The sequence below is a fragment of the Canis lupus genome, chromosome 2 (genome assembly GCF_048164855.1).
Source record: "Canis lupus baileyi chromosome 2, mCanLup2.hap1, whole genome shotgun sequence".
Lineage (NCBI taxonomy): Eukaryota > Metazoa > Chordata > Mammalia > Carnivora > Canidae > Canis > Canis lupus.
Genome location: NC_132839.1, coordinates 74,618,591 through 74,645,346, shown reverse-complemented (window position 1 = coordinate 74,645,346; position 26,756 = coordinate 74,618,591). Strand labels below are relative to the sequence as shown.

At 35.5% G+C, this 26,756-nt stretch overlaps 2 protein-coding genes across 9 annotated transcripts in view; one reads left to right on the top strand and one right to left on the bottom strand.

The window, feature by feature from the left end:
* The window catches only part of WDR19 (WD repeat domain 19), a 172,412-nt gene that overhangs the window by 113,410 nt on the left and 32,246 nt on the right, over window positions 1-26,756 (top strand). The gene's annotated exons all lie outside the window — the stretch shown is intronic.
* RFC1 (replication factor C subunit 1) overlaps window positions 1-26,756 on the bottom strand; it is a 72,879-nt gene that overhangs the window by 25,180 nt on the left and 20,943 nt on the right. For both annotated transcript variants that reach the window (XM_072807378.1, XM_072807381.1), the window contains exons 3-8: window positions 24,164-24,239; window positions 21,861-21,983; window positions 7,329-7,561; window positions 6,385-6,462; window positions 2,799-2,876; window positions 1,305-1,392 (exon numbers count right to left, since the gene is read on the bottom strand). In XM_072807378.1, the coding sequence (XP_072663479.1) occupies window positions 1,305-1,392; window positions 2,799-2,876; window positions 6,385-6,462; window positions 7,329-7,561; window positions 21,861-21,983; window positions 24,164-24,239 (676 nt within the window). The remainder of the gene's footprint in view (window positions 1-1,304; window positions 1,393-2,798; window positions 2,877-6,384; window positions 6,463-7,328; window positions 7,562-21,860; window positions 21,984-24,163; window positions 24,240-26,756) is intronic.

Here is a 26,756-nt window from a genome sequence, read left to right as displayed (position 1 = left end):
TTTGTATAACCAGTTCAAATTAAAGGATCTGTCTTTTTAAATATAAAGGACTCATGGGGCACCTGGGTGGCTCAGTCAGTTAAGCACTGGACTCTTGGTTTCTGCTCAGGTCAGGATCTCAGGGTTGTAAGATCCAGCCCTGTGTTGGGCTCTACACTGGATGTGGAGTCTGCTTAAGATTCTATCCCTCCCTCTGCCCCTCCCTCCTCAAAATAAAATAAATGAATGAATGACTCATTACTTCAAATGATATCATAAACATCTAAGGCCATGGCCTTTATTCCACAGATAAACTTCAATGACCTGAAACTTACACAGAGAAAACTTACTGAGTAGAATGTCACATAAAAATTCTGTGTTTGTAGGGGCACCTGTGTGGCTCAGTAGTTAAGCATCCAGCTCTCGGTTTTAGTTCAGGTCATGATCTCAGGGCCATGAAATTAAGCCTTGTGTCAGACTCTCTGCTCAGCACAGAGTCAGCCTGAGACTTTCTCCCTCACCCCTCCACCCCCCTTCCCTTCCCCTGCTCACCACCTACAAACACACACACACACACACACACACACACTCTCTCTCTCTCTCTCTCTCTCTCTCAAATAAGTTTTTGAAGATTTTATTTATTTATTCATGAGACACACACAGAGAGAGAGAGAGAGAGCAGAGACATAGCAGAGAGAGAAGCAGGCTCCATGCAGGGAGCCCAATGTGGGACTTGATCCCAGGACTCCAGGATCACACCCTGAGCCAAAGACAAATGCTTCATCACTGAGCCACCCAGGCGTCCCAATAAATAAATATTTCTTTAAAATGTCTGTGTTTGTAATATAATCTGAAAGCCCAAAATTCTGTAATTTCAAGGCTATATAAATGAATTTACTTATAGGGAGTAAGACCATCTATACTAGCAGATGCTTAGATTATCAGGACCAGTAAAAAATAAAACCTACAATCAGCAGGAAAGATTCTGATGACATGGACAACTACAAGTCAACTCTATGAGCTTGAAACATCTTTGCCATCTATACTGAAGCCCACATGTTGCAATGCACTTGGAAATTAACCTTAACATGAAACCAAGAAATGAAACACATTTTTTACAACAATTATAGACTGGCATTCAACAACAGCTAATATCCAAATATAGCTTTCAAAGTATCTAAGAACATGTTTCAATATTCCTATGAAATAATGTCTACCTAACAATACAAGGCAATTACTGAATAGAATGTTTAAACGGGTCATCATGAATTTTCTTCTGTAAAGGTAAATAAATGTTCTAGCTTACTTTTCTCTGTTAGTATTACCTTTATGAGGAGATTTATGTTTTCCTGCTTTACGTAAATTGGCTTGGACAGATGAAAACGTTTCTCGCTCCTCTGGGTCCTTCCAAGCCTAAGAAAATTTAAAGTGTCAAATGTGACAAATAATGGGAAAACTACTATCACAAAGTATGTTGTTAAGATTGACCAAAGTTTTAATTTAATTAAGTTTTAATTCTAAGGGCCACATTCCAAAGCAGGAAGACAATATAATAAATTCTCATTCATTCATCCATAAAGTTTCTCGGAAAAATGAAGCATTTTTTTCTTACTTTTAACTTTATAGATAAGGAAACTGATGAAAAGTTATAAAAAATACATCTATAAAAATTATCACAGTTGTTCCCAACTTGTGAGAATGGAAGACTTGCTTCTGTTTCTTTCATCTCAATTCTTAAATTGTTAGTATTATGCAGTTAAAAACTAAAATCCAAACCCAAAAGACTAAATTTAAAAAACAATCTAAAGCTCAAAAGAAGACAGACACTTTCTCAAGAGAGGGAAAAAAAAAATTTCTCCAGTGCTCCCTCAAAACTCCATTTTACAAAGAGGTTACAAACTGGGATGCATAACACAGTATTTTTTTTAATAATTATAATTTTAAGAAAATAAAAATAAAAAATAATTATAACTTGAATGCATTTAGGGGGAGTAAGGGTTTTCAAACGACAAAGTCCCTCCATTCCTTATTGTCTTATATCCACCAACTATAAATCTTTTAAAATAGGTATTAATATTCACAATATTAACAGAATGCGGTTCCATGGAAACAAGACTAATTTTTTGGAGATCAGGTGCTTTAAAAAAACAGATTCTTTTAAAGACTCCCAAAAATAAACTCATTATTATTGGAGGCTGTCCTAACACAGATATTAAAATTGCTAATTAGAATTAGCAAAAATGTGTTCCAAAAAGAAGAAACCAGTAATTAGCATTAAAGTTATTAAACTTTGGGCAGCCTGGGTGACTCAGCGGTTGAGCGCCACCTTCAGCCCAGGGCGTGATCCTGGAGACCCGGGATCGAGTCCCATGTCAGGCTCCCTGTGTGGAGCCTGCTTCTCCCTCTGCCTGAGTCTCTGCCTCTCTCTCTCTCTCTGTGACTCATGAATAAATAAATAAAATCTTTAAAAAATAATAAATAAAGTTATTAAACTTTAAATTTCCTTAAGAACTTTTGTGTTATTCTTTAAACAAGTACATAAGAGCTCATTTGTGACAGAGAGTAAGTACAAGCTAAAATTCATTGTACTGTTAAGAAAGATTCTGGTTGGCTTTGGATCAATCAATCTTCCTTTTAGAGCAAGAATAAGTTTCTCAATGAGCTTCCCCAAAAACATCGTTAAAAATTACAATAATTTAGCTTCTTTCTAGAAGAGTTATTCATGGTTGTTATCTCCAGAGCCTAGAATACACAGGTTTGAAAGGGAACACTGATCTGCAATATATATTCAGAGTACAAACAATTTGGTGATACGCCACCTTTTTGGTCTTGGGCTCTTCATCCAACATAGCTAATGTTCTGGCAAACTCTTCATCTTCATGCAGTTGTCTCTCCAACTGTAAAAGGTATCAAGAGAGTAAGCTTTTTTCTTTTTATAAATAAAAGTTTTTAAATGTTTGAGTCATGATACTTAGAAGAAACTGGAAAAAACATTTTCCACAAAGTATGACATTCTTCCACTTAATAGTTCAGTATCACAGATTGCTTCATTAAGTCAAATTAGATTTCAGAACACTTATTTTTAGTTTTACAGGTGAAACAAATTGTGCATATTTTTAAATCACATTTCTCACTTATAATGTTCAAAGTCTATAGTTTTTAAGAGTCCCAATACAACACTTATAGTTCTCTTATTTCTATTTATTTTGAACTCTACAAAGAACTCTGAAAAGAATCTCATCCTAATAGAAAAACAATAGTCTGAAGGGCACAAAAAAAAGTAAATCTAAGAAATAAAGAAAATTATGTAATTTCCTTGCACACAATATAATCATCAAATTTCCATTTTCAGTCACTAATTCAAATATATCTGTTCTGACTTGAGAATTTAAGCCACCATATCACAGAAGTTTTCCTAACATGCTAATATAACACACAGATATTCTAATTACTTTGTTATTATTTCTAGTATTTTCATTTGCAGCAAAATGGAGGTTTTCCAGAAAAGAAGGTGTAGCAGAATATACTTCTCATTACAAACTCACTGGTATTATGCCCCCTGATAAAACAGCTTAATGTAACATCAAATAAAAGCCTACTTATATTATTCAAACAAAGGAAAGAATGTTCAAATCACCCAATCGAAAAGAAAAGGTTTGGAAATTGGCATATACCTGATGAGAACACAGTAACCAAGCCTCTTCTTGTTTTTTAATAAAATAATCTTGAGCTACACAGAACCATAAGCAAGCCAGACAGATGCACATCAATACATTCTCTGTTGCCTAATATTTACTTACCATATCTGAATTACACATCTAAGTACTAAAAAAAATATATATGAAAAATCTTCATCATTGAAAGGTCCTTCAAACTCTAAACCTCCAAGTGCCCTGCAAGGATTTCTGGTTGAAACTCGTATCATTTTCCCAAAATTTCACACTATGTAGTATACGTTAGTAAAGAGAATTTGAGAAGCCAGAACAGAAGAAATGTAAATACTCCCACTAGAAATTCATTATTGGTAATTATGGCATCCTTTGATCAAAAGTCCTGATTTTAAATACAATGTTTAGCACAGGTAGTATTTAACATATTAACTTGTTAGATATTAGACACACAATTTATTAAATGTATAAACAAAGAGGTAAAAGTGAGAGAAAAAAAGTCTTGGAAAGGTAATTAGAAAAGACATCACTGTTTTTTTTTTTTTTAAAAAAAAGACATCACAGTTATTAAAGACCCTCAAAGTCCATCATCAGAGTAATAAATTACTCAAACAAGATTCTAAAAGAATGTGACAGAAATGGGAAAATATGGTTTTATGATACGAAGTACCACAGCAAGTTAGGAAAGGGTGGGACAGACTTCCAGTATACGGGACAGATAAGAAGTCATATCCTTAAAATCACAGTTTTACCTAAACCATTTGTGCTACCTTCAGTCATATGGATACCTGTTTATGGTTTATGTAACTCAGTGTAATCAAATAAGATGGAAAAGATTTTGAAAACACAAACTCCAAACTGCCAAAGTATTTCATAAAACTGGAATACTGTTCTCTCACAGTATTTAATAAGAGCCTTTTCTACACCAAGCACTAAAATAAGCACTGATGTCACAAAAGTTAAGCAAAACATAAACAGCCCTGGTGGGTGGAGCTTAGAACCTACATATAGGAAGACACACAAATACTAATTATAAGAAGTGTTTAAAAGTAGCTACAATGGGGTACAACACAGTATATAAGAGGGGTTTCTGATATAGTTTAGGAAGTATGAGAAAGTGACACTTAAGCTAATAGCAAGGGGGTTCAAGCATTAGGTATCAAGGTCTGGAGCCTCTGACGGAGACAAACACTGCTCTTAGAAATCCTTTCTTCTTTTGGCTTCCAGAAAATACCAAGCTTTCCTCAAACTCCTACTTCACTAGCCATTTTCTTAAATCTCCGTCGTTGGATCATCTTCCTCTTCCTGACCTCTACATATTAATAGTACCCTAGAGTTCAATCCTGAGATTTCTTTTCTGTTTATATACTCTCATCCAGTTACACAGGTTTCAAATACCATTCAAATGCTAATGATCCCCAAACATACATCTTTGGTTTAGATCTCCCCGCTCCCCAGCTCCAGATTCCTCTATAGAAACACCTACTCCACATCTCCCCTGGAAATCTATTAGACATCTCAAACTTAACATGTCCAAAACAGAATTCTCTTCTTTGTACCAGTGTTCCTCTTAATAAATGGTATCATCATTGATCCAGTTGCTCAAGCCAAAAAACACGGAGTCCTCTTTTCATCTTCTCTTTCCCTTATACCTCACACCCAATCTGTCAACAACTGGAAGGTTGCACCTTCAAAGCACATACAGATTATGACCACTCCTCATTACCCCTTCCATTATCACCCAGGTACAAGGCAACATCTTCTCTCACTTATCCAACCATAGTAGTCTCCAAACTAATCTGCTTTTGATCTTGCCAGACCATGGTTTATTAGCCTCCCAGTAGCCAGAATAATTTTAAGATCCATCAAATTGTGTCCACTTCTGTGTTCAACCATTCCAATGGCTTCTCATCTCACAAAAACTAGAATCCAAAACCCTTACCATTCCAAGTCCTTTTGGTAGGTTACAGAGACTTGTCATGACTTACAAGATTTCCAAATTCATCAAATCAAATGTTTCTACCTTAAGAAAAGCACTTGCAGTTCTGTTTAGAGGAAATCTTCCTCCAGGCAGTCAGACTGTCATTTCATTTTGTTCCCCAATGTCACTTCCTCAGAGGGGCCTTTCCAACCCCTCTATTTAAAATGGAACACTCATAACCCCACTAATCATCCCTAAAACTATCTATACCTTCACTTTTCTTCACAGTAGTTATGATGACCTGACTTTTTTTTCTTTTTTTTCTTTTTCTTTTTGTTTTTACTGTAGTATCCTTAACACCTAAGCTAGAACTGTGCCATATACTCAGTAAGGGCTCATAAATATTTGTTGAATGAATGTAACAGGTGTACTGCCCAAGAGAGCACTCTGAACTAGAACAGATTTAGGGATCATCAGCATATATATAGTATTTAGAGCCACAGGAGTGGATGAAATTACCCATAGTGAAAAAGAAAAAGGATATGACCAAATTAAATTATTTTAACTATACTAAATACAGCTTCTATTCAAAGAAATCTAATAATAAATCTTTAAATAAACATCCCTTGCTCTTATTTATCTTTTACATAAAATTAAATTTTTATAAATTATATTTTAACTCATTTTACACATAATTCTTACAATGAGAGTCAATCCAAAATTAAACTGGGACAGTCCCAAACTGTTTGCCTAAGTAGACTAAATAGCAAGATACAACATCAAGTTGTTAATGATACGTAAATGAAATGCCAATACCTCTGCATCCTCATCAAGTTGCAATTGCTTGGCAATGGCTTCATCATTTAATCTGGAATCATCTGCATTCTGTGAAGGCTATTTCAAAGAAAATCAAGCAAGATCAGCATAAACCTTAAGTAAAAATAAGGTGGGTTTTTTTTGTTTTTTTTTTACTGTAGCTAATTAAATACACCAGTGAGAGATAAGTTTATGTTATAAAATAGTTTCACTGCACACCAGCCAGAAGATTATGTTCACAGCTACTCCCTAACCATATCCAATTTCCTAATGAGCAAATATCCTATAAACAGATGGTTTTCAGTTAATTCTATTGAAGTGTTCAAAAGAAGTACCCTGCAAAAAACCTATAAACATATAGTCTTCAGAATAATCCAGAGCATTGGGAAACCAATGTGTGTGTGTAAATGGTTACATTTGTCCGATAGAGGCACTAATGAAATCAATATACACACACCATTTGGCAGGGCTGAATTCAGAAGATTACTTTCACTTTTATTTATCCGTATTTGTTTCTTAAATGTCCAGAAAAAAATAAATCCAACAGCAGCCAAAGTAGAAAGGTCAAAAATATAACAGGTGAGTCCTATTTATAAGTTATATATTTATGACCTCAAATGGGAATAAGCTTACTGTCCAATTCTGTCTGGCTGAGGTCAATGATACCATGAATTTGCATTCTGAGTATTTAAATTGTAAGAGTTACAATTTATTCTTATGATTTAAATTATCTTTTCCCAATTTCAAATATAAAAAAATTAAATGTGCAATATTTTAACTTCCTCACCCTCTAAAATGATGGCAATATGGTTTATCCATTATCACAGAAAAACAATTATCATTAATAAAAACACAGACCTATTTATAACATCCAAATTTCTCTTATTAAAAACAGTGAATGGGTACAAACCCTGAATATTCTTGCTTGCATGTAGAACACTCACCTCTTTTCTTTTGCTTGCTACCATCTTCTTATCTGATCTTTGGACACTCCCAGTTCCAAAATAATCAAGCACTGACGTGGGGGTAAGTTTTATTGGTGATAAAGGTTTATTCTTGGTCTTAGTGTTTTCTTCATTCTTTTTCATGTTTGATGTCCCAAGATAACTATGTGTAGATCCTCCATTCTCTTTTGATTTAGAAGCTGCCTTCTTACACATAAAGTCATCTTCTTCATCTTAAATGGAATATAACCAAATATTATAAAATATCGATTCTAATTTTATAAAGCAACCACTTCCATCAGCTTTATAGAAAGCATACCAGAGCTAAAGAATGCTGATTTCTTTTCTTCCTATCTCTTGAATTCAATACTTATCCTCACCTTTACCAATGCCACACATGTAATAAACAATTCCCGTCAATTACCACCCAGAGCCCACAAATATAATTATTTACTCATGTATTCAACAAATATTTACAGAGCACCCATTATGCACCAACACTAAGGATTTAACAATGAATAAAAAAGACAAAATCCCTGACCTCATGAAGCTTGGGGTCTAGAAAAGGAAAAGATATAGAAGTAAACAAATAGGGCAGCCCCGGTGGCGCAGCGGTTTAGCGCCACCTGCAGCCCGGGGTGTGATCCTGGAGACCCAGGATCGAGTCCCACATCGGGCTTCCTGCACGGAGCCTGCTTCTCCCTCTGCCTGTGTCTCTGCCTCTCTCTCGTCCTCTCTGAATGAATAAATAAATAAATCTTTAAAAAAAAAATAAAAATTTTAAAAAAAAGTAGTAAACAAATATATGCTGTCAAGTTATAACCGCTATAAAGAAAAAGTAAAACAGGATGAAAGAATTAAAGAGCAATGGGGGATGCTCTTTCAGTTATGGTTGTCAGGGAAAGCCTCTCTGATAAGCAATGAAGTAACCTCAGGCAATGAAAAGGGCAAATGCAGAAAACTTCAAGTGAATGTGCTTGGAGTTTACTGTGACTGCAGCGCAAAGGGGCTATAGCACAGGAGTTAAGGTGAGAGAGGCAGGAGTCAAATCACGTGGGATTTTCCAGGTCATGCAAAGAATGTTAGGTTCTATTTTAGAATAAGAATCCACTGAAAAATTTTCAGCAGTGATCAAACTTAAGTCCTGTCCTTTGGAGAACACACCGTCAAGGGGCAAAAGCGAATGCAGGAAGACCATGTTGAAAGCTACTGCTGTTACAGAAGAAATGCTGACGCCTTGGACTAGGTGGTATTTGCAGAGGTGGCAAGAAGCTGTCAGAGTCTAGCTATATATGAAGTGGGCTGTCTAGCAAATATCTAAGCCTTCACTTAAGACTTTAAGCACATTGTTACATTTTATCTTTCTAAAAAGTTTCCATTAAATATCTGGTTTTAAAAGTCTTTCTAAGCTTTCTAGTCTTTCTAGTCTAACTTGGATACAACAGTGTACCTCAAAAGGGCCTCAAAAAATTTTGTTTGGCTCTGTGATTCACAAGATAAAAAGCTCTTTGTGTTGGCCTAATGACAAAAGACATCCAATAAAAAGAAAAATCTAAAAGGCACTTGTGAAGACTGGGTCACTAGGGGTGGTAGGGACCGCTTCATAAATTTGGTATGCAAGGCCACATATGAGTGAGTCACTTCCTCTCAAATAGTCCTCCGTTCAGCCAAGAGCATTTGCCAGGTACTGTGCTATTCCTATGTGGTTGCCATCTCAAAGAGGAAAATACCTAAGATATGTAAAAATCAAAAAGGACTTCGTCTTACTTTCCAATTACTAAGTTAAAATGAAACTATGAACTCTACAAACTAGAAACCCTTGCAGGTTTCTGATTACTAAATATAAAAAGTAATCCACCACTTGAAGCAAATTCATCACAAATGAATTGTTCGCTACAAATTCCCAGAAATTTACACCTTAGGCTACCCTCCAAGGGCCTGCAATAATCATGGGTAAATTTGTAAGATGACTCCATACTCCTTGCCACCAACAACTGGACCAGGAGTGGGCACTTGGATCACAATGGGGGCCAATCTTACCCTTGATCAGTTTGCTGAACATGTTTAAACTAAGGTACTAAAGATTCATTCTTGCATTCAGTGAGATGTGACAATGGCCTAACAAATGCCATTTTGCTTAAAGTAGGCTTTTTACAATAAGCAGGTTTTAACCTGCAACCAAAAGATTTTAATTAAAGCATACTTGTTTTATCTTCAACTACAGTCAATCTACCTTCAAGCTTAAAATAAAAATTCATTCGTAAATTTTTCTAAGCACATCCACGGCTTGATATACTTATCAGATTTCAGTATAACTATTGTTAACAAGAGTCAGCCAGCAGATTAGGTTCAGTAACTGATGTATCTGTTCTCCCTGCCTGATAATCGATCCTTCTTTGCCCCTGCCAGATGTGGGAAAAGGTGTCTGATTCTGATGGTTTTGCAAAGGAGAGGTGACATTATCACCATTCCACTTAAGTACACCAACCATAAAAATCACCTATAATGTATTATTAGTTCTAATATAAACACTGATTATGAAAACATGTAAACCAGAAAGAATTTCCAGAAAGCAATTTGGCAAAATATATGCAGACCCTTAAAGATGTTCATAACCTTTAGCCCAGTAATTCCTGGAGATAATCAGAGGTACTGACAAATATTTGTATACACGAACATTTAGCACACTATTAGGAACATGAAAAATGTAAGCAACAGAAATAATCAAAACTGGGAAAGAGCTATATAAATTGTGGTCTAGCCATACAATGGATCCATGTAGTCATTAAAAGTTAATCTCGAATTTCAAAGCTCAAAAATATTATGGGAACAGTAAAATTAAGCTGGCAAAAAAACAAAAATGCATCACTCTTTTCCTTTAGGTTAGCCTTACCATTATAGGTATGTCACCCCTAAAAGTGGGGTCTTTTTTCACGAGCCTTCTCTACTAGAGATCTCTTTGTAACAGTGGAGGGTAATAGAGCCTTTCTCTGAATTTTTGGTTTAGAATACACAAATTCAAACTTAACAATGTCTTCAAGCTATAGATCCAAAAGATGTACTATACCCCAAACACAGACATAATTTTATAAGCATTTTCATAATTTAAGTAAAAATGGAATTACACATGAATTTTCAAAAAAATATGGAAGTGTTCTGCATAAAATTTCAACTGTGTTTATATTGTACTAAGCTAAAACTACATACAAGGCGCCTTTTACTCTGCTAACCACAAAATAAATAGCTCTCCAGGCCCCTTGGAAAGTAGAAGCAATTTGAGTGAAATACAGCTATGAAAAGAGAAAAGACTGGCTTCCTTGATTTGACACTTACATAGTATTCCATGATTTATGCACTTCCCCATACTCCTTACAGTGACTGGGAAAACTAACAACAAAAAAGTAAACTCATGATCCTAAGCATTAAGGTATTTCTTATAAATACAGAGGGTTTCATTAAGGATAATATAGAAAAATATGGTGTTCTATAAAGTCGCAGATATATCTGAAAGAATTTGGTCATCTTGCCTTGACAAAACCAGAAAACCTGAAGAAATCAAGAGTCCTACTGTCTGTACTATGACTTCTAAACTGGCTGTCTTAAAAATCCTTTAGTCCTTAATATTTCAAAGGCTATATACCAATACGTTATGGAAAAAGAAGGCAAAAGAGGCCAAAGGTGAGAACAATGCTTGCCGAAGACAGTCATTTAACAGAAGCTGCTGTCACCATCCTCACATAAAATAAATATTTTACGATCCTAAAGTGTAGAAATGAAACATTCCAAATAAAGTTATGATTATTTCTCTTTTTTAAACATTTGTTCTTATTTTTTAATAAGCCTAAATTTGTTCTTGCACCTTCAGAAGCCAAAGGCAACTTGTGTTCCCTTCTCCGCAGAAACTTATAATACAATAATGATAAATAGATCTAAGTCCAATTTCTCAGACCTAGTTGAAAATCATGGGCAATTGAACACTTAGAATCTCCCTCCAGGATATCTGTCTCCTTATAAAAACACCATTTATTTTTATTTATACACAACATAACCTCAAATGTGGTAACAATCACCAAATAAACGAGCATTATCCAACATACAGCAGAGGAATTGCCTGGGAAAGAAGATTGCTTTGCCACTCTGAGTTAGAGACATTCATTTATTTAGAAAAGATAACAAATGAAAGAGAAAGAAAATAATGTGCAGGTCCATATAAAAATCTATTTACAAGCAAAAAAGGAAAAAAATCTAATTATGGAGTTCATCCTACTTAGAGTTTGGGATTCTGACGTTCATTCCTTTCGTCTGGAACACAAAAGAAACAAATTAATGGAGATCGTGCTAGAGAGATCTGGCTACAGAGATTAAAAATAATTTATTTTGCAACAACTAGTCAAAAACTAAAAAGGGAATCTGAGTTCCCTTTTCCTACAAAATTTCCAAAAGGAATCTGAGAGCCTTTTCCTACAAAATTCCTTTTCAATACTTCTTTGAGTCAAAAACCTAAACTGTTATTTTGGTTTTGGAAGTAGAGAAAGGTTCAAACATATGCCAAGTCTTTAATAAGTATTTGCTAATTAGGTGGATGGAAGAGAAACTAAACATCCATCTTCACACCATTTATGTGGTGAATCAAATATTCTGTACTTTAGTATAATTAAATAAAACCTCTGAGATTGACCATTTTTACTCAAGAAAGAGAGCTCATGATTCAGTACCACTAAATCCTCTTAGAATCGAACAGAGTTCATTATATTTTTTTAAAAATAAACCCGTAATTTGTGAGGCCTAGTGAGGTGAGTAATGATATATAAGAGGAAAAAAAGTACCGGCTTGCGTTGTGATGTTATCCACCACATAGGTCCCAACTCCCCACCAGAGTAGGAATAACAGTCCATTGAAAGTCACTGCCAGTTTCAATTACTAAGAAAATGTAACACAGAAGGAGAAAGTGGAACAATTTACTACTTACTTTCCCTCCCTCTCTCTCCACTGGATCTCACAGAAAAAGGAAAGTAGCAAGGGGAGCCTCAAGGGGAGGCTTGGACAATGGGACACAGGTACATCACACAGAGCTTCTTACAATTCTTAGGTATGAAACAGGCAGCATGGAGGAAACCTGATTGGCCATCAAGAGTAAAGAGAGTGGTTCAACAATGCCATTCCCCACTTTCATTCACATTCCACTTTCCCACATATGAGAGGAGGTAACAAAATTGTCTCAGCATCAGAGCCAAGTATAAATCACTTGTATATTATTTTATTACTATTTAATTATACTTTCCTAATATAATCCTACTTCCTCGGCATTCTAGAATACAATCCTGTGTCTCTCAAAGTTTCACAAGTGCCTGACAGTAAAACATGTGTCTCAAGAACAAACAGCAGTATGCTCATTTTCAAAGATGCTTCAGAACCTCAAAAATCATTAGATACTCTAGTGCTCCCCTATGCCACTTAATTTTTTTTCAGGTCTCATAATATGCACTTTTAAAAGAGGCCTAAAGAACAAACTATTAGGCAAAAAAGACTGTAAGAAAGCATCTAGCTCCTATAAAGACGTTTCAGTTAATGTCAATCTGTGAATAAAATTGCTAAAGCAGTAACCGTGACTTTTGACTCATCTATAAAATGGAAGTGTCTAAAGGTTAAAAACAAGAAATGGAATCCCAATTGCCAGAAAGTGAATGGCAGGTCCCCAAACACAGAACTACAGAAGAGGAAAGGTTTAGTGACAATTCTGTGCAATAATATCAAGAGCAGATTAAATGGAATATTCAACAAGACAAGGATCACAGGAATAAACCATGCTAACCTAAGTGCTTCTTTTTGTAAGTTAAAGGACTAGCAAACGAAATGAATCTAGAAATAAGGGTTATCTGGAGTTCAACAAAACATTCACCAAATTCTCTTCTGATAGGGTAAGGCAAGGTTTCCAACCTCTACATTAACATTTTGAGCCAAATATTCCTTCTGTACGGAGCTCTCCTGCACACTGTACAATGTTTAGTAGCATCTCTAGCCTCTATCAACCAGACGCCATAACACCTGCCAGCTAATGATGACCAAAAATGTCTCTGGATCTTGCCAAAGGTTCCCTGAGAGACAAGTCACCCTTGACTGAGAAGCACTGATTCATGGCAAGATGAAATACGAGATAAGTAACAGAGGCTATTAGATCCATAAGTAACTGAACAACTATTCATGAGAAATAGAAAAGCTATATCCAAGGCGCTGATTAATAGATTGTGTCAATTTTGGAAAAGGTACCTTTACCTGTCTCTTAACACTAAATAATTTTACCAATGACTTGGAAAGAAATACAAAGATATATTTAACAAATTTGTAGAAGCTATAAAATCTGATATGGAAAAACAAGTAGATGAAAGACATCCAAAGAATTACTACATTCTTCCACAGTAAAACTCTGCAATTTTAGATTGAAAATTGCTTCCTTTCCAAAAAGAAGTTTCTAAAGGAAGCTTTCTAAATGTAAGTCATCCCTAATATTAGGAAGATCTGAAGTTCAAATGAGATGGATATGAAATATAAGCCTTATAATAAATAATGCGATTCCATTCATGAAGTCAGTAGAAGTGTTTTTGAAAAAAAATTACAGTATATAAGATGAAATTTATTTCATCATTGTGGTAGACTTCTTTCACTCTGGACACAGGTGTTTCAAATAAAGTAAAAGACTCCTATGTAGAAGATACCATAATTAAGAAAATATAAGCCATGGGGTGCTGGGTGGCTCAGTCGGTTATGCATCCGACTCTTGGGTTTCAGCTCAGGTCATGATTTCAGGGTTGTGAAATCAAGCCCCACAGCAGACTCCATGCTCAGCACGTGGTCTGTTTGAGATTCTCTCTCTCTCTCGCTCTCTCCTCCCCAACCCCATTCATTCAAGCATGTGCTCTCTCTAAAATAAATAAATCTTTAAAAAATGTTTCCCCATCAAAAAAATATATATGAGCTACAATACTAGGTAGTATTAATCATGTAAATCTGTAAAAATTTACACACTGAATTTTTAAAATAGATTTTCTTTCTATAATAGGTTAGAAAGTAATGAATAATGCATATGAAATAGCAGATGCTTCCACATTATTCTCTTTCTAGCACACAGTACCTAAGTTTCCATGATAAATTCTTCCAAAACTTTTCACATTTATCTCAAATTTCTGTCTCTTCCAGGAAATGTTTCCTGAACCTCCAAAACAAAAGTTACCACTCCCATGCCTCAATATCCTTGGAAGATATTTTTATCACTGCTAATTTTTTCCTTAAATAATTTTTATATAAGACTTATCTTCCCAATGAACTCTAAGCCCTGAAGACAAGACTATGCTTTTATTCTGGTATCTATTTCATAGAATATTCAGTACACTATTACATACATACAGTGAACACATGACATTTGTTGAATAAATAAATTAGTGAGGATTTAATATTGTTAAATATTGTTAAATAAATGAATGGATCAGGATACAAAAGCCTGGAATCTAATAAAAATACAAGAGCTTCAGGGCACCTGGATGGCTAAGTTGGTTAAACGTCTGACTCTTGCTTTTGGCTCAGGTCATGATCTCAGGGCCGTGAGATTAAGCCTGCATCAGTTGGGCTCTGCACTGGACACCGAGCCTGCTTGGGGTTCTCTTTCTCCTTCTCCCTCTGCTCCTCCCCCAGCCCCACAGCATGTGTGCATGGGTACGCATGCGCTCACTCTCTAATAAATTTTAAATGTCTTTAAAAATAAAAAAGATGTAAGAATTTCTTTCAGAAAGAAATTTAATAAAGGTAACTGTAAAGTCTCCCTTTTCTGGACCTGAAAACTGGAAAAGACTTGGCTTAATAGTAGCATATGTTCAAAAAAATTTATTATTAGTGGTGCTTTGATCCATAAGATTAATAAAGTCAAAAGGAAAAACAAAATGCTGCTGGTAGGGAATGGGGAGAACCCTCAAAGGAGCACTATGCCTAGAAGCAGAAAGTGGAAGCCCTATCTATTCTTCATAATATAAGTAGGTAAACTACATTCTTAAAATGAACCTCAAGAAATACTATTCTCTTTTAGGTAATCATAATCTTCACTGTGAATCACTCATTTATTGTAAAATATATTGTAATGAAGCATAAACAGGTATGTTCACAAATCAGTAATCCAATATCCAAAATAAGAACATGAATAAAATTAAGTGCATACTATTAAATTCCACACAGAAATTTAAAAGAATGAGATAAAAGTCTTTCTGAGGAAGAGGCAAGGAGGGAGACAGGAGAGGAAAAGAGGGAGAAAGGGAAAGAGCAAGTCAAAGACATTAAGTTATGAAAAAGGAAGCTACAGAAATGTCAAAATAAAATGCCACTCTAATAAATACAAAGCTGTATATACAGATATATATGTACATTTGGGTGCGTGTATATATTATTTATATAGCTATGTAAGGCAAAGGAATGGATGACAGAATGAAACATTTTCATCTGAATTGTCTCTTTTTTCAATGAGAATGTGTTACTTAGATAATTTAAAATAATATTAATCTAAATACTCATCGCCCAAAATGATAAATTTAGTTTCTTTTATAGTCTTAGTGCATAAATCAATATTAATTTATAAACAAGTATAATCAAAGAAATGTAATACACAGTTCTTAGTTTCCTCTCACTTCAGAGAAATTTTTTGTCTCAATCACTCTGGTTTCCCTGAAAACATCTAAGAAATGTTCTCTATCTTATACATAATCTATTCCTATTTGACTGGTAAGCAAAACTGTATGTCTCTAAAGATCAGCAAAAGAGAATGTGACACACACACATCCTCAGCAGTATTTTCTGCTACTGTTTTCCAAAGCCACAGATTGCTAATATTACATGGTGAAATAGAGACCACCACATTCTCAATTTTTTTCCCATTTAACATCCCCAAAATAATTATAACTTCAAGAGCACTGTCTCTGGAATTATAAAATTCCAGATTAAAATTAAAATTAAATTAAAAATAACCGTTATAAACAAATTTCAAGACAGGGAAAACCCCCATCATTTTCAACCAAACACCAGCCCCTGATGAAACTGCCTAATAAAAGGTCATCTTGGCCAAACAAAACTCAAGGTCTCTCACTTCATTAAACAGCTAAAAGTAAATATATTTACCCAGTAAAACAAGTATTTGGGATTTTACCAACTTACAAGAACATTTTACTAGAGTCCGTGGTTAGCTAGGAAGATGTCTATATGCTATTTTTTCCTTTCCCTGTATTTTGGAAGATTAATGTAATCAACGTACTTTAAAAATCAACAGAAGACAGATTTAATAAAAGTGATGATGAAAAATACATCATGAAGCTAAACATGCTAACAAGCCTAAAGAGCTGAATGAAGTACCTGAATGTACAAAAGTACTTGAATGAAGTACATTATTTTCTCAATTAAGGTTATTTCCTATTTTTCTCATTGTTTATAAAGCCCTGTGCAACAGGAATGTGAGCTACATATGTAGTTTTAAATTTTCTCATAACCGTATTTAAAAGAAGTAAAAAGAAACAAGTAAAATTAACTTAAATGTTTGGTTTAATCCAAATAACCAAATTTTAAAAAGTAAAGAAACAAGTGAAATTAATTTTAATAATATATTTTATTCAACCCAACATACCCAAATTATTATCATTTCAACATGTAATCAATACTAAAAAATATTAATAAGATAATTTACTTCATTTTGGTACTAATTCACTTACAAGAGTTTCAGTTTGGGCTAGTCACATTTCAAGTGTTCAAAAGCTGTAACTAGTAGTTCCCATACTGGACAGCACATATCCACAACAAGTGGGTCAAATACAATTTCTAAATTTCTGAAGTAGTTACAAAATCAACAGAAAGTCCTAAGTACTTAAGCCAAAACAAAATGTCTTTAGCATAGTCTTTAAAGGCAGATGTAGAGATACAACAAAATTAAAATGTAAGACTAACAGTTAATAATTGAGCATTTACCATATGACCCTGTTTTAAATGCTTTTCAAGAATTATCTCATTTGATCATCAAAAGGCCTCTGACATACGTGCTAGTAATAAATCCATTTCACAAATGAGGGAACTAAGCCACAGGGAAGGTAAATGAAGGTTAACCCACCCAGACTGAATCAAGAGCTCATGCTCTTAAACACTACAAATACTATGCTGCAAGAAAAATACCAAACAAAAATTGGTTTATAAAAAATAAACTATAGAATAATGAACCACAAAGTGTTTCTTTTATTTTTTTAAGATTTTATTCATTAGAGAGAGAGAATGAGCATGAGCTAGGGGGGAGAGGCAGTTGGACGAAGAAAAGTAGACTCCCCGCTGAGCAGGGAGCCCAAGTGGGGCTCCATCCCAGGACCCTGAGATCATGACCTGAGCCAAAGACAGCCATTTAACTGACTGAGCCACCCAGGCACTCGTTTCTTTTGTTATTAATAGGTTGTTAAAACCAAATCATTGTCATATAACCCTCTTCCACAAGAATCTCCAATCTCCAAATAAACAGTACAATTTTAGGTTAGAATTTTTATTTTTAAACTATTATTACCATAAATATTCTATTTAACCTGATACTAGTAATATTTATATTTATAATGTGAATATTTCTTCATGACCCACTACTGAAAAACTATAGTTTTAGTTTAAAAAAATATTTTTTTAATTATTTTAAGATGAAGCATTTTCCAGCTTATTAATTTCAAGAAGCTACACCTTTCTTAAAACTCTTTATATTTCTGATTTTATTATGGGCTGCTTTTTAACAGTTCATTCTCTTATGAAGAGGGAAAAAAGGACTTATTTTTCTTCCCATGCACCTGTCATTTCAAGGAATAACAAAGTATGAGAAGATAAATATAGGCAAGGAAAGAACTAGCTTTTTCCTATATCTTAATTCTAAGAAAAAACAGAATACTATATAATTAATACTGAACATCCTATTAGATGGGTACATCATATTTCAAGATTTTCAGCTAAAACAAGGGGATGATGTTCACCTTCCCATATATGTGCCACCAGCAGAATGACATAAAACACTGATAATGTTCACAAAATTTTCAGATAAAATGCTGGGTATCTATTCAGAAAATAACATTTGAAAATACCCAGTCTGAAATAAACAATCCTGTGTTAGAGAAAATCTGTGATCAGAGCTTAAATCGTCTGACCCTTCTGTGTACCTAAAATCACAAGATAAGGATAGCCAACTGAACCACAGTTGAAGGCCACGGCTGTCTGCACACTAACTTTGACGTTTCCAGGCTGTCACTGGGAAGCTTGATCACACCACCTTCAGTTACATAATAAACCTATCACCATACTGTTTCTAGTATCCCTCCCACATATTCAAAACTTCACAAAGGTGGCCAGATCTCAGAGGGGGATCTCTGAATAGAAGAGTGCATTTGCACAATGTGCCTGAACAGATATTTAGCAATAGAACAAAAAGGTTAAGGCCTGTATCATAATGAAGAAATATCTCAGCTTACCAAAAAGCTTACAGAAAATACGTTCATGTTACCTACATTGTTTTTGATCATTTGAACAACTTTATCAAATAAATGAGAACCTACAAAACTCATCTGTGGGCTTTTCCTTTTTCCTTCAGACTGTTTTTATTTGCCTCAGGCATCGGGTCTGGCCCTTCCCTACGCATCATCCAGGGAAGTCTCTCCAACAAGCCTATTCAATTGGTGTTTCTGCTTTATAGAAAGTGAGACAGACTCAAACAAGCTATTAGGACACTCAGGCAGGGCTTCTGACATTCCAGACTCAGGTTCCTTCTACAACAGGAAGGACTTTCCTTTTCTGTTTTATTCCTTACTTATCAACCAGTGGTTCTACCATGAGTACCTGCACACTCTCAAGTAACAGCCCATACATTTAACTAAAGCCTTATAGTTACTCATATCTTCAAAAAACCTTGACCTTTTATCTGCAAATTCCAATAATATTAAACTCTTAGAGGTGGGGACGCCTGGGTGGCTCAGTAGTTGGATGTCTGCCTTCGGCTCAGAGCATGATCCTGGATCCTGGATCGAGTCCCACATCAGGCTCCCCTTGGGGACCCTGCTTCTCCCTCTGCCTATGTCTCTGCTTCTCTCTCTGTGTCTCTCATGAATAAGTAAATAAAATATTAAAAATAAAATCTTAGAGGTGATATGTATAATCAATAAAGCTGTTTTTGGAAAAACAAACAAACAAAAAACAAAACCAAAAATCAAGAGGCACCTGGCTGGCTCAGTGGGTAGAGTCAAGGTTGTGGGTTCAAGCCCCATGTTGGGTGCACAGATTACTTAAAAAATAATTTTCAAAAAAATTTTTAAAATAACAAAAAACCCTTAAACATGCTAAAGACATTAACTCTCCAATTATCCTAATTATAGTATCATAGGTAATCCAAACACCTAATATGTAACTCATTTCTCAAAAATGTTTATAAATCACTACTGCAAACTTTTTATGTCTCTCATTACTTCACTCCTAGTCAAAGCCTCAACTTCCCTAATTACAGTTTCTATACTCCATCCCACCTTGAACACTAGCAATCTAGCAATCATCCTTAAATACCATTTTCATCATTCCACAACTCTCTTCAAAAACTTCAGGAGTAAAAAAAAAAAAAAAAAAAAAAAAACTTCAGGAGTGCCTGGGTGGTTCAACTGGTTAAGGATCTGCCTTCAGCTTAGGTCATGATCCTAAGACCCCAAGATCAAGCCCCACATGGGGCTCCCTGCTCAGCAGGAAATCTGCTTCTCCCTCTCCCTCTACCCTTTCTCCCTTGCACATTCTTTCTCTCTCAAATAAATAAATAAAACTTTAATGGTTCCCTTTTCCCTGCTATGTTAAGTCTAAATTCATCTGCCTAGCTTTCAAGGTCTTCCCTCATCCTACCTCCCACCACTCCTTGTCATGTGGGCAAGCAGTCTCTTCTGTGTCCTATGAACACACCAACCCCTGTACTGGATGCTGTGCCTTAAATAATCCCATCTGCCTAAACGGACATGTTCTTTCCTCCATCATCTGCTCATCCTTCAACTGCCAGATCAAATCCTACCCTTTAAGCACTCGGCCTGACTACTGCTTATTGCTGCCTCAAGAGACTCCTAGAGTACTTGGGAGTCTCTGATCATCTATTATATCCCCAGCACCTAGTAACTGGGTTGTAAAAATGACTCAATAAATGTTTGTTGAATATAAGTTGTACTATGCTATGCCAAAAATAATTATGTGGCTTTTCCCTATCTCTTCAAACCAGGTGTATTCACTTCAATAGCAATAAAAATAACAGAGTGCTAAAAATAATGGTTTCAGAGGTTTTCTTCAATATGAACAAATCAGTAACCTATGAAATGCTTTCACGGCCCCTTCAAGCATTTCTGTATAGGAACCAATTCAAAGGGTTGAAGATTAATACATTTACATTTTTATTCCTGTTATTGTCTGCCCTAGTAGTTAATAATGTCAGAATCAAAAGGACTTTACAATGAACACATCTGAGTTTTTCCTCAGATGACAATTCAGAGTTCCTTACCAAATGACACGATCATTTATATATTTTACCATTTGAAGATTAGTGTACATTTATGACTTTTGCTTTTTGACCATTCAAAACAGATCGAACAAATGAATTTAAGTAGAAGAGCAATTACCTTTTAAAAAGTCAATGCTAAAGTCTAGGGTCACAAGGGAATACAAAGAATTCAGGTCACATCTGCACTATATTTTTTTAAAAGATTTATTTATTTATTTGAGAAAGGGAGAGGAGAGGGAGAGAACACACATGAGCTGGGGAAGGGGCAGAGGAATAAGGAAACTCCCTGGTGAGTGCAGAGCCAGATGCAGGGCTCAATCCCAGGACTCTGTGATCACGACCTGAGCCAAAGTCAGATGCCTAACTGACTAAGCCACCCAGGCACCCCATGCTAAATTATAAACCACAAATATGAATACCATTATATACTTAGATTATGACTTTAGAATGCAAGATAAAATACTAACGTAAAAAAGAAGTTTTAAAACACACCAATAATATTTTAATATATGATTAAAGATAGAACTTCCAACTTATTCGATATAGAACACCTAGGGGTGCCTGGGTGGCTCAGTCGGTTAAGTAGCTGACTATTGGTTTTGAATTGGGTCATGATTATAGGGTCCTGGAATCAGGCCCACATCAGGCTATGTGTTCAGTGGGGAGTCTGCTTGGGGATTCTCTTCTCCCTCAGCCTCTCTCCTACTCACACTCACATGTGCTAAAACAAATAGATAAATATTTTTTTAAAAAAGAACACCTAAAAAAATTCCAAGGCCAATAGCCCTGAAATTGCCCCACAGAAAATGCCAAGGATAATGACTATAGACTTATTCTGATAAATATAAACCAACGAAGCAAAAAAGGCAACAGAAATTCTATTCAAAGTGAAGGAGGTACACCCAGACACCAATGAGAAGCTCAAGAACATAACGCACACTACTCTTCTTCTAAAACAATAAACATATTCAGTACCTTACCTGTTTCTGAAATATATGTAACGGGATCCTGGCGTAGAATTTTAGCAGGTTTAGAGGCCAATGGCAATTTTTCTGGTTGCTTTTTGGCATTTTTAATCTGCACTGTCTCCTCTGATTCTGAATCTGTACATGAAAGGAAAATCAAACAAAACTCTCAACAATAAAATACAGTGCATTTTTACAGTGACTGTTAACCAATTCTTCAAGGCTCATTTGAGATAAAACTCGTATCGTGCATTCTCACAGGTTACTCCTACCAGTATTAAGTCTTTGTCTTTGTTTTCTTTTGTTACTATAACAAATCACCACAAATTTAGTGGCTTAAAACAACATAAATGTATTATTTTACAGATCTGAAGGTTAGAAATCCCATATGGGTCTCATTGGGCTAATATTAAAGTGTCAGCAGGGCTATGATCCTTTCCTGGTTACTCTAGGGAAAAATTCATTTCCTTGTCTTTTCCAGTTTCTAATGATTGCTAACATTCCTTAGTTTATGGCTCCCTTCCTCCATCTTCAAAGCCAGCAACATCAGGCAAAATCCTTCTCATGCTGCCATCTCTCTGGTTCTCTTTCTTCCACAGTTAATCTCTCTCTTGTGTTCTCTGTTCTCTTCCTTGTGAATACAATGGGCCCACCACCAGAGAATCCAGGACAATCTCCCTATTTTAAGGTCATCTGATTATCAACCTCAATGCCACCTACAACTTTAATTTCTCTTTTGTCATGTAACCGAACTGAACCTATTCACAAGTTCTAGGAATTAGGACATGGACATCTCTGGGAGCCACTAGTCTATCTACCACAACCTAATCACCCAAGACATTTAAATACAAACCAAGACAAAGCAATACAAAAATAGAAGTTTCATAAACTTTAGTATCCTTCCTTTTCCTCTGCCATGCATTTATAAATCCTATTTCATACAATCCTAAACTGCATCAAACAATTAAATTTCCAGTTTCCCAAAAGACAAACTCCCAGGGAATGAGGATGTGTATTTATTTCAAATTCCTTACAGTATACAGCAGTTAAAAACTCACAATAAACATTCAAATATTTTTAGGATGGAATCAGAATCTTTGCTATCATAGTCAAATCCTAACAATCTATAAATGCTTCCTTAGGTTACCTTTTTAAGAATTCACACCAGATGAGTCTTCTCCACAAAAGCAAAACCTAAAACTTACTGAGTTTCACCATTATTTTAATCTATCATAAAAGACATCCATAAAAATACACATTCTCCATTTTAAAAGTATATTCAAATATTTTATATGGTGCTTTTCCATTTTAAATGCAAGAAAAAAGGACTAGATTAAAAGCACAAGGGATCCCTGGGTGGCGCAGTGGTTTGGCGCCTGCCTTTGGCCCAGGGCGCGATCCTGGAGATCGGGGATCGAATCCCATGTCGGACTCCCGGTGCATGGAGCCTGCTTCTCCCTCTGCCTCTCTCTCTCTCTCTCTCTGTGTGACTATCATAAATAAATAAAAATTAAAAAAAAAAAAAAAAACACAAAAATTAAATTTTAAGATCTTTGTTCTTAAAGCAATATTCTAAGGCACTATTTTCCAAATTCAGTTTCTAAGCTCAGTCACAATAGTAGCATGAATATTTTTAAAAATGGGGATCCCTGGGTGGCTCAGCCATTTAGCACCTGCCTTCAGCCCAAGGCGTAATCCTGGAGTCCTGGGATGGAGTCCCACATCAGGCTCCCTGCATGGAGCCTGCTTCTCCCTCTACCTGTGTCTCTGCCTCTCTCTCTCTCTCTCTCTGTGCCTCTGATGAATAAATAAAATCTTTAAAAAAAATATTTTTTTTTAATAAATATGCCATATTCAAAGTAAGTCTAAGACATACTATATATACTATATACCCCCCTGAACATATTTAATACATTAACGTATTTCAGCTCTGATAAGTTCTGATATTAAAACTATTACAACTTTTTTTGAGCATAGAGCCCTCCCCTCACAGGACCTATTATAACATCAGAGAGAGCTGTGTGTCTCAGAACATCAGTTTGGAAAACACTGTTGTTGTTGTTTTTTTTTTAATTTTTATTTATTTATGATAGTCACACAGAGAGAGAGAGAGAGAGAGGCAGAGACACAGGCAGAGGGAGAAGCAGGCTCCATGCTCCAGGAGCCCGACGCGGGATTCGATCCCAGGTCTCCAGGATTGCACCCTGGGCCAAAGGCAGGCGCTAAACCGCTGCGCCGCCCAGGGATCCCAGGAAAACACTGTTCTATGGGATATAAAATTATTTTAAAACTTTAAAGCTCCTCAGAAGAAATATTACCTGAATCATAGATGATCCTCTTTTTCTTGTTTGGTTGCTTCTGTTTAGAGTCATCTTCTTTACAAGAACTATTTACCTATAAACAGTACAGTATGATTAGAATACAAAAAAGTCCATATAACTTAGTTTTTTTCTCTTTAAACTTGAGCTCGGTAATTTTGCCCTCATGGAGAATTTTTTGCTTGTCATAATGGAAGAGGGGGTTGTTACTGACATCTAATGGGTAGGTGGTAGACCAGGGATGTTTCTAAACATCCTACAATGCCTAAGACAGTCCTCCACAACAAAGAATTATACAGCCTAAAATGTCATTAATGCCCTAATTAGACTGAAGAATAAGCCTGATCCACCATCAAAAAGAGAAAAGATAACAAATGCTGGCATGGATGTGGAGAAAAAGGAACCTTCTGCACTGCTGATAGGACCATAAAGTGGAACAGCCACTATAGAAAACAGTCTGGAGGATCTTAAGAAAAAAAATTTTTTTAAAGATTTTATTTATTTATTCATGAGAGACACAGAGAGAGAGGCAGAGACAGGCAGACAGAGAAGCAGATTCCCCGTGGGGAACCCAAGATCATGCCCTGAACCAAAGGCTCAATCACTGAGCTCTCCAGGCACCCCTCAAAAAAAAATTTTTTTTTTAACTACCATATGACCCACCAGTCTACTTCTGGAAATATATCCAAAGGAAACAACAACACTAACTCAAAAAGATATCTGCACCAACCCCACCCCCCACCCCATGTTCACATAATCACTTATAATAGCCAAGACATGGAAACAATCTAAGTGACCATCAAAGTAGGAAAGGATAAAGTTGTGACACGCATTAAAAAAAAAAAAAAAAAAAGAGGAAATCCTACCACTTGTAACAACATGGATGAACCCTGAAGGCATTATGCTAAGTGAAATAAGTCAGACAGGGAAAGACAAACACTATATGATCTCATCAATTTGTAGACTCTAAAACAAAAAACAACCAAACTCATAGAAAAAGAGATAAGACTTACAGTTACCAGAGGCAGGGAGTACAACTAAAGGAAAGTAGACAAAAGGTTTAAACTTTAAGCTATAGGGATCCCTGGGTGGCGCAGCGGTTTGGCGCCTGCCTTTGGCCCAGGGCGCAATCCTGGAGACCCGGGATCGAATCCCACGTCGGGCTCCTGGTGCATGGAGCCTGCTTCTCCCTCTGCCTGTGTCTCTGCCTCTCTCTCTCTCTCTGTGACTATCATAAATAAATAAAAATTAAAAAAAATAAAAAAATAAACTTTAAGCTATAAGTACTAGGGATGTAATATACAACATGATGACTATAGTTAACACTGCTATTTGACACACAGGAAACTTATTAAGAGGGTAGATTTGAAAGTTCTTATTAAAGAAGAATTTTTTTTTCTTCTGTGTTTATATGAGATAATGGATGTTAACTAAATCCACTGTGATAATCATTTCACAATATATGTAAATCAAACCATCATGCTATATAACCAAACTTATATAGCTATATATGTCAATTATTTCTTAATAAAACTGAAAACAAAAGAATCCAGACAATAATTTTAACAGATGGGAAAGAAAGAATTGCAGAAAAAGCTGTATTATTAATCAGCTCCACTTTCACCACTAATTTACATATAACAAAGTATAAAAGAAGGTCAGATATTACAAGGCAAATGCTTTCTGAAAATGATAGAGACAAATAAAAATTAAGGAGTTGTGAGCCCTGCACCAACCAATTCCTGTTAGAAAACTAAAGATAACCGAGGCAAAAGGTATTATTTATATTTAGTAGTTATACATTTCTAAACTATTTAAATTTTCCCAAAATGCATCAAGAAAGTAATCAATTATAAGATAAAAATATGTTTCTAGGGACACCTGGCTGGCTCAGTCTGAGCATGTGACTCTTGATCTCAAGACTGAATTCAAGCCCCACATCAGGTGTAGGGATTACTTAATAAAATCTTAGGGGCACCTGGATGGCTCAGTCAGTTAAGCATCCAACTCTTGATTTCAGCTCAGGTCATGATATCATAGATATGAGATTGAGCCCCACATCAGGCTCTGCGCTAATATTCTCTCTCCTTCTCCCTCTGATCCCACCCCTACTCGTGTGTACTCTCTCTATATAAATCAATCAATCAAATTTTTAAGTGAATAAATAAAATCTTTTAAAAATGAAATATGCTTCTATTCATTAAACTGAAACTTGAAAAATATAATAAGCAACTAGCTTGCAAGAAAATAAGACAAAAGAACTATTTTAATTCAAATGCACCACCAGACTAGAGGACAGAGTTAGAATCAACTACATTAACTCCCAGAAGGGAGAGAGCCACAGAAGGGGAGTCTCAAATTCTGCCAATAAACTTAGCCCAAATCTGTGGCTGTCTCCTGAACTACATATGAATGGAACAACTCCCAATGCCCCAGCTAAGTATAAAAGACTTGAACAAAGATTTCATATGCTGCCCATCACAGGGGAGACAAGAGTTGAGAGCTTGAGTTCAGCCAAATTAATTGCCTGCTAAACCAAAAGAAATTAACACTTTTTGGAGGAATGTAACAGAGTCCAAATTTCCTATACTAT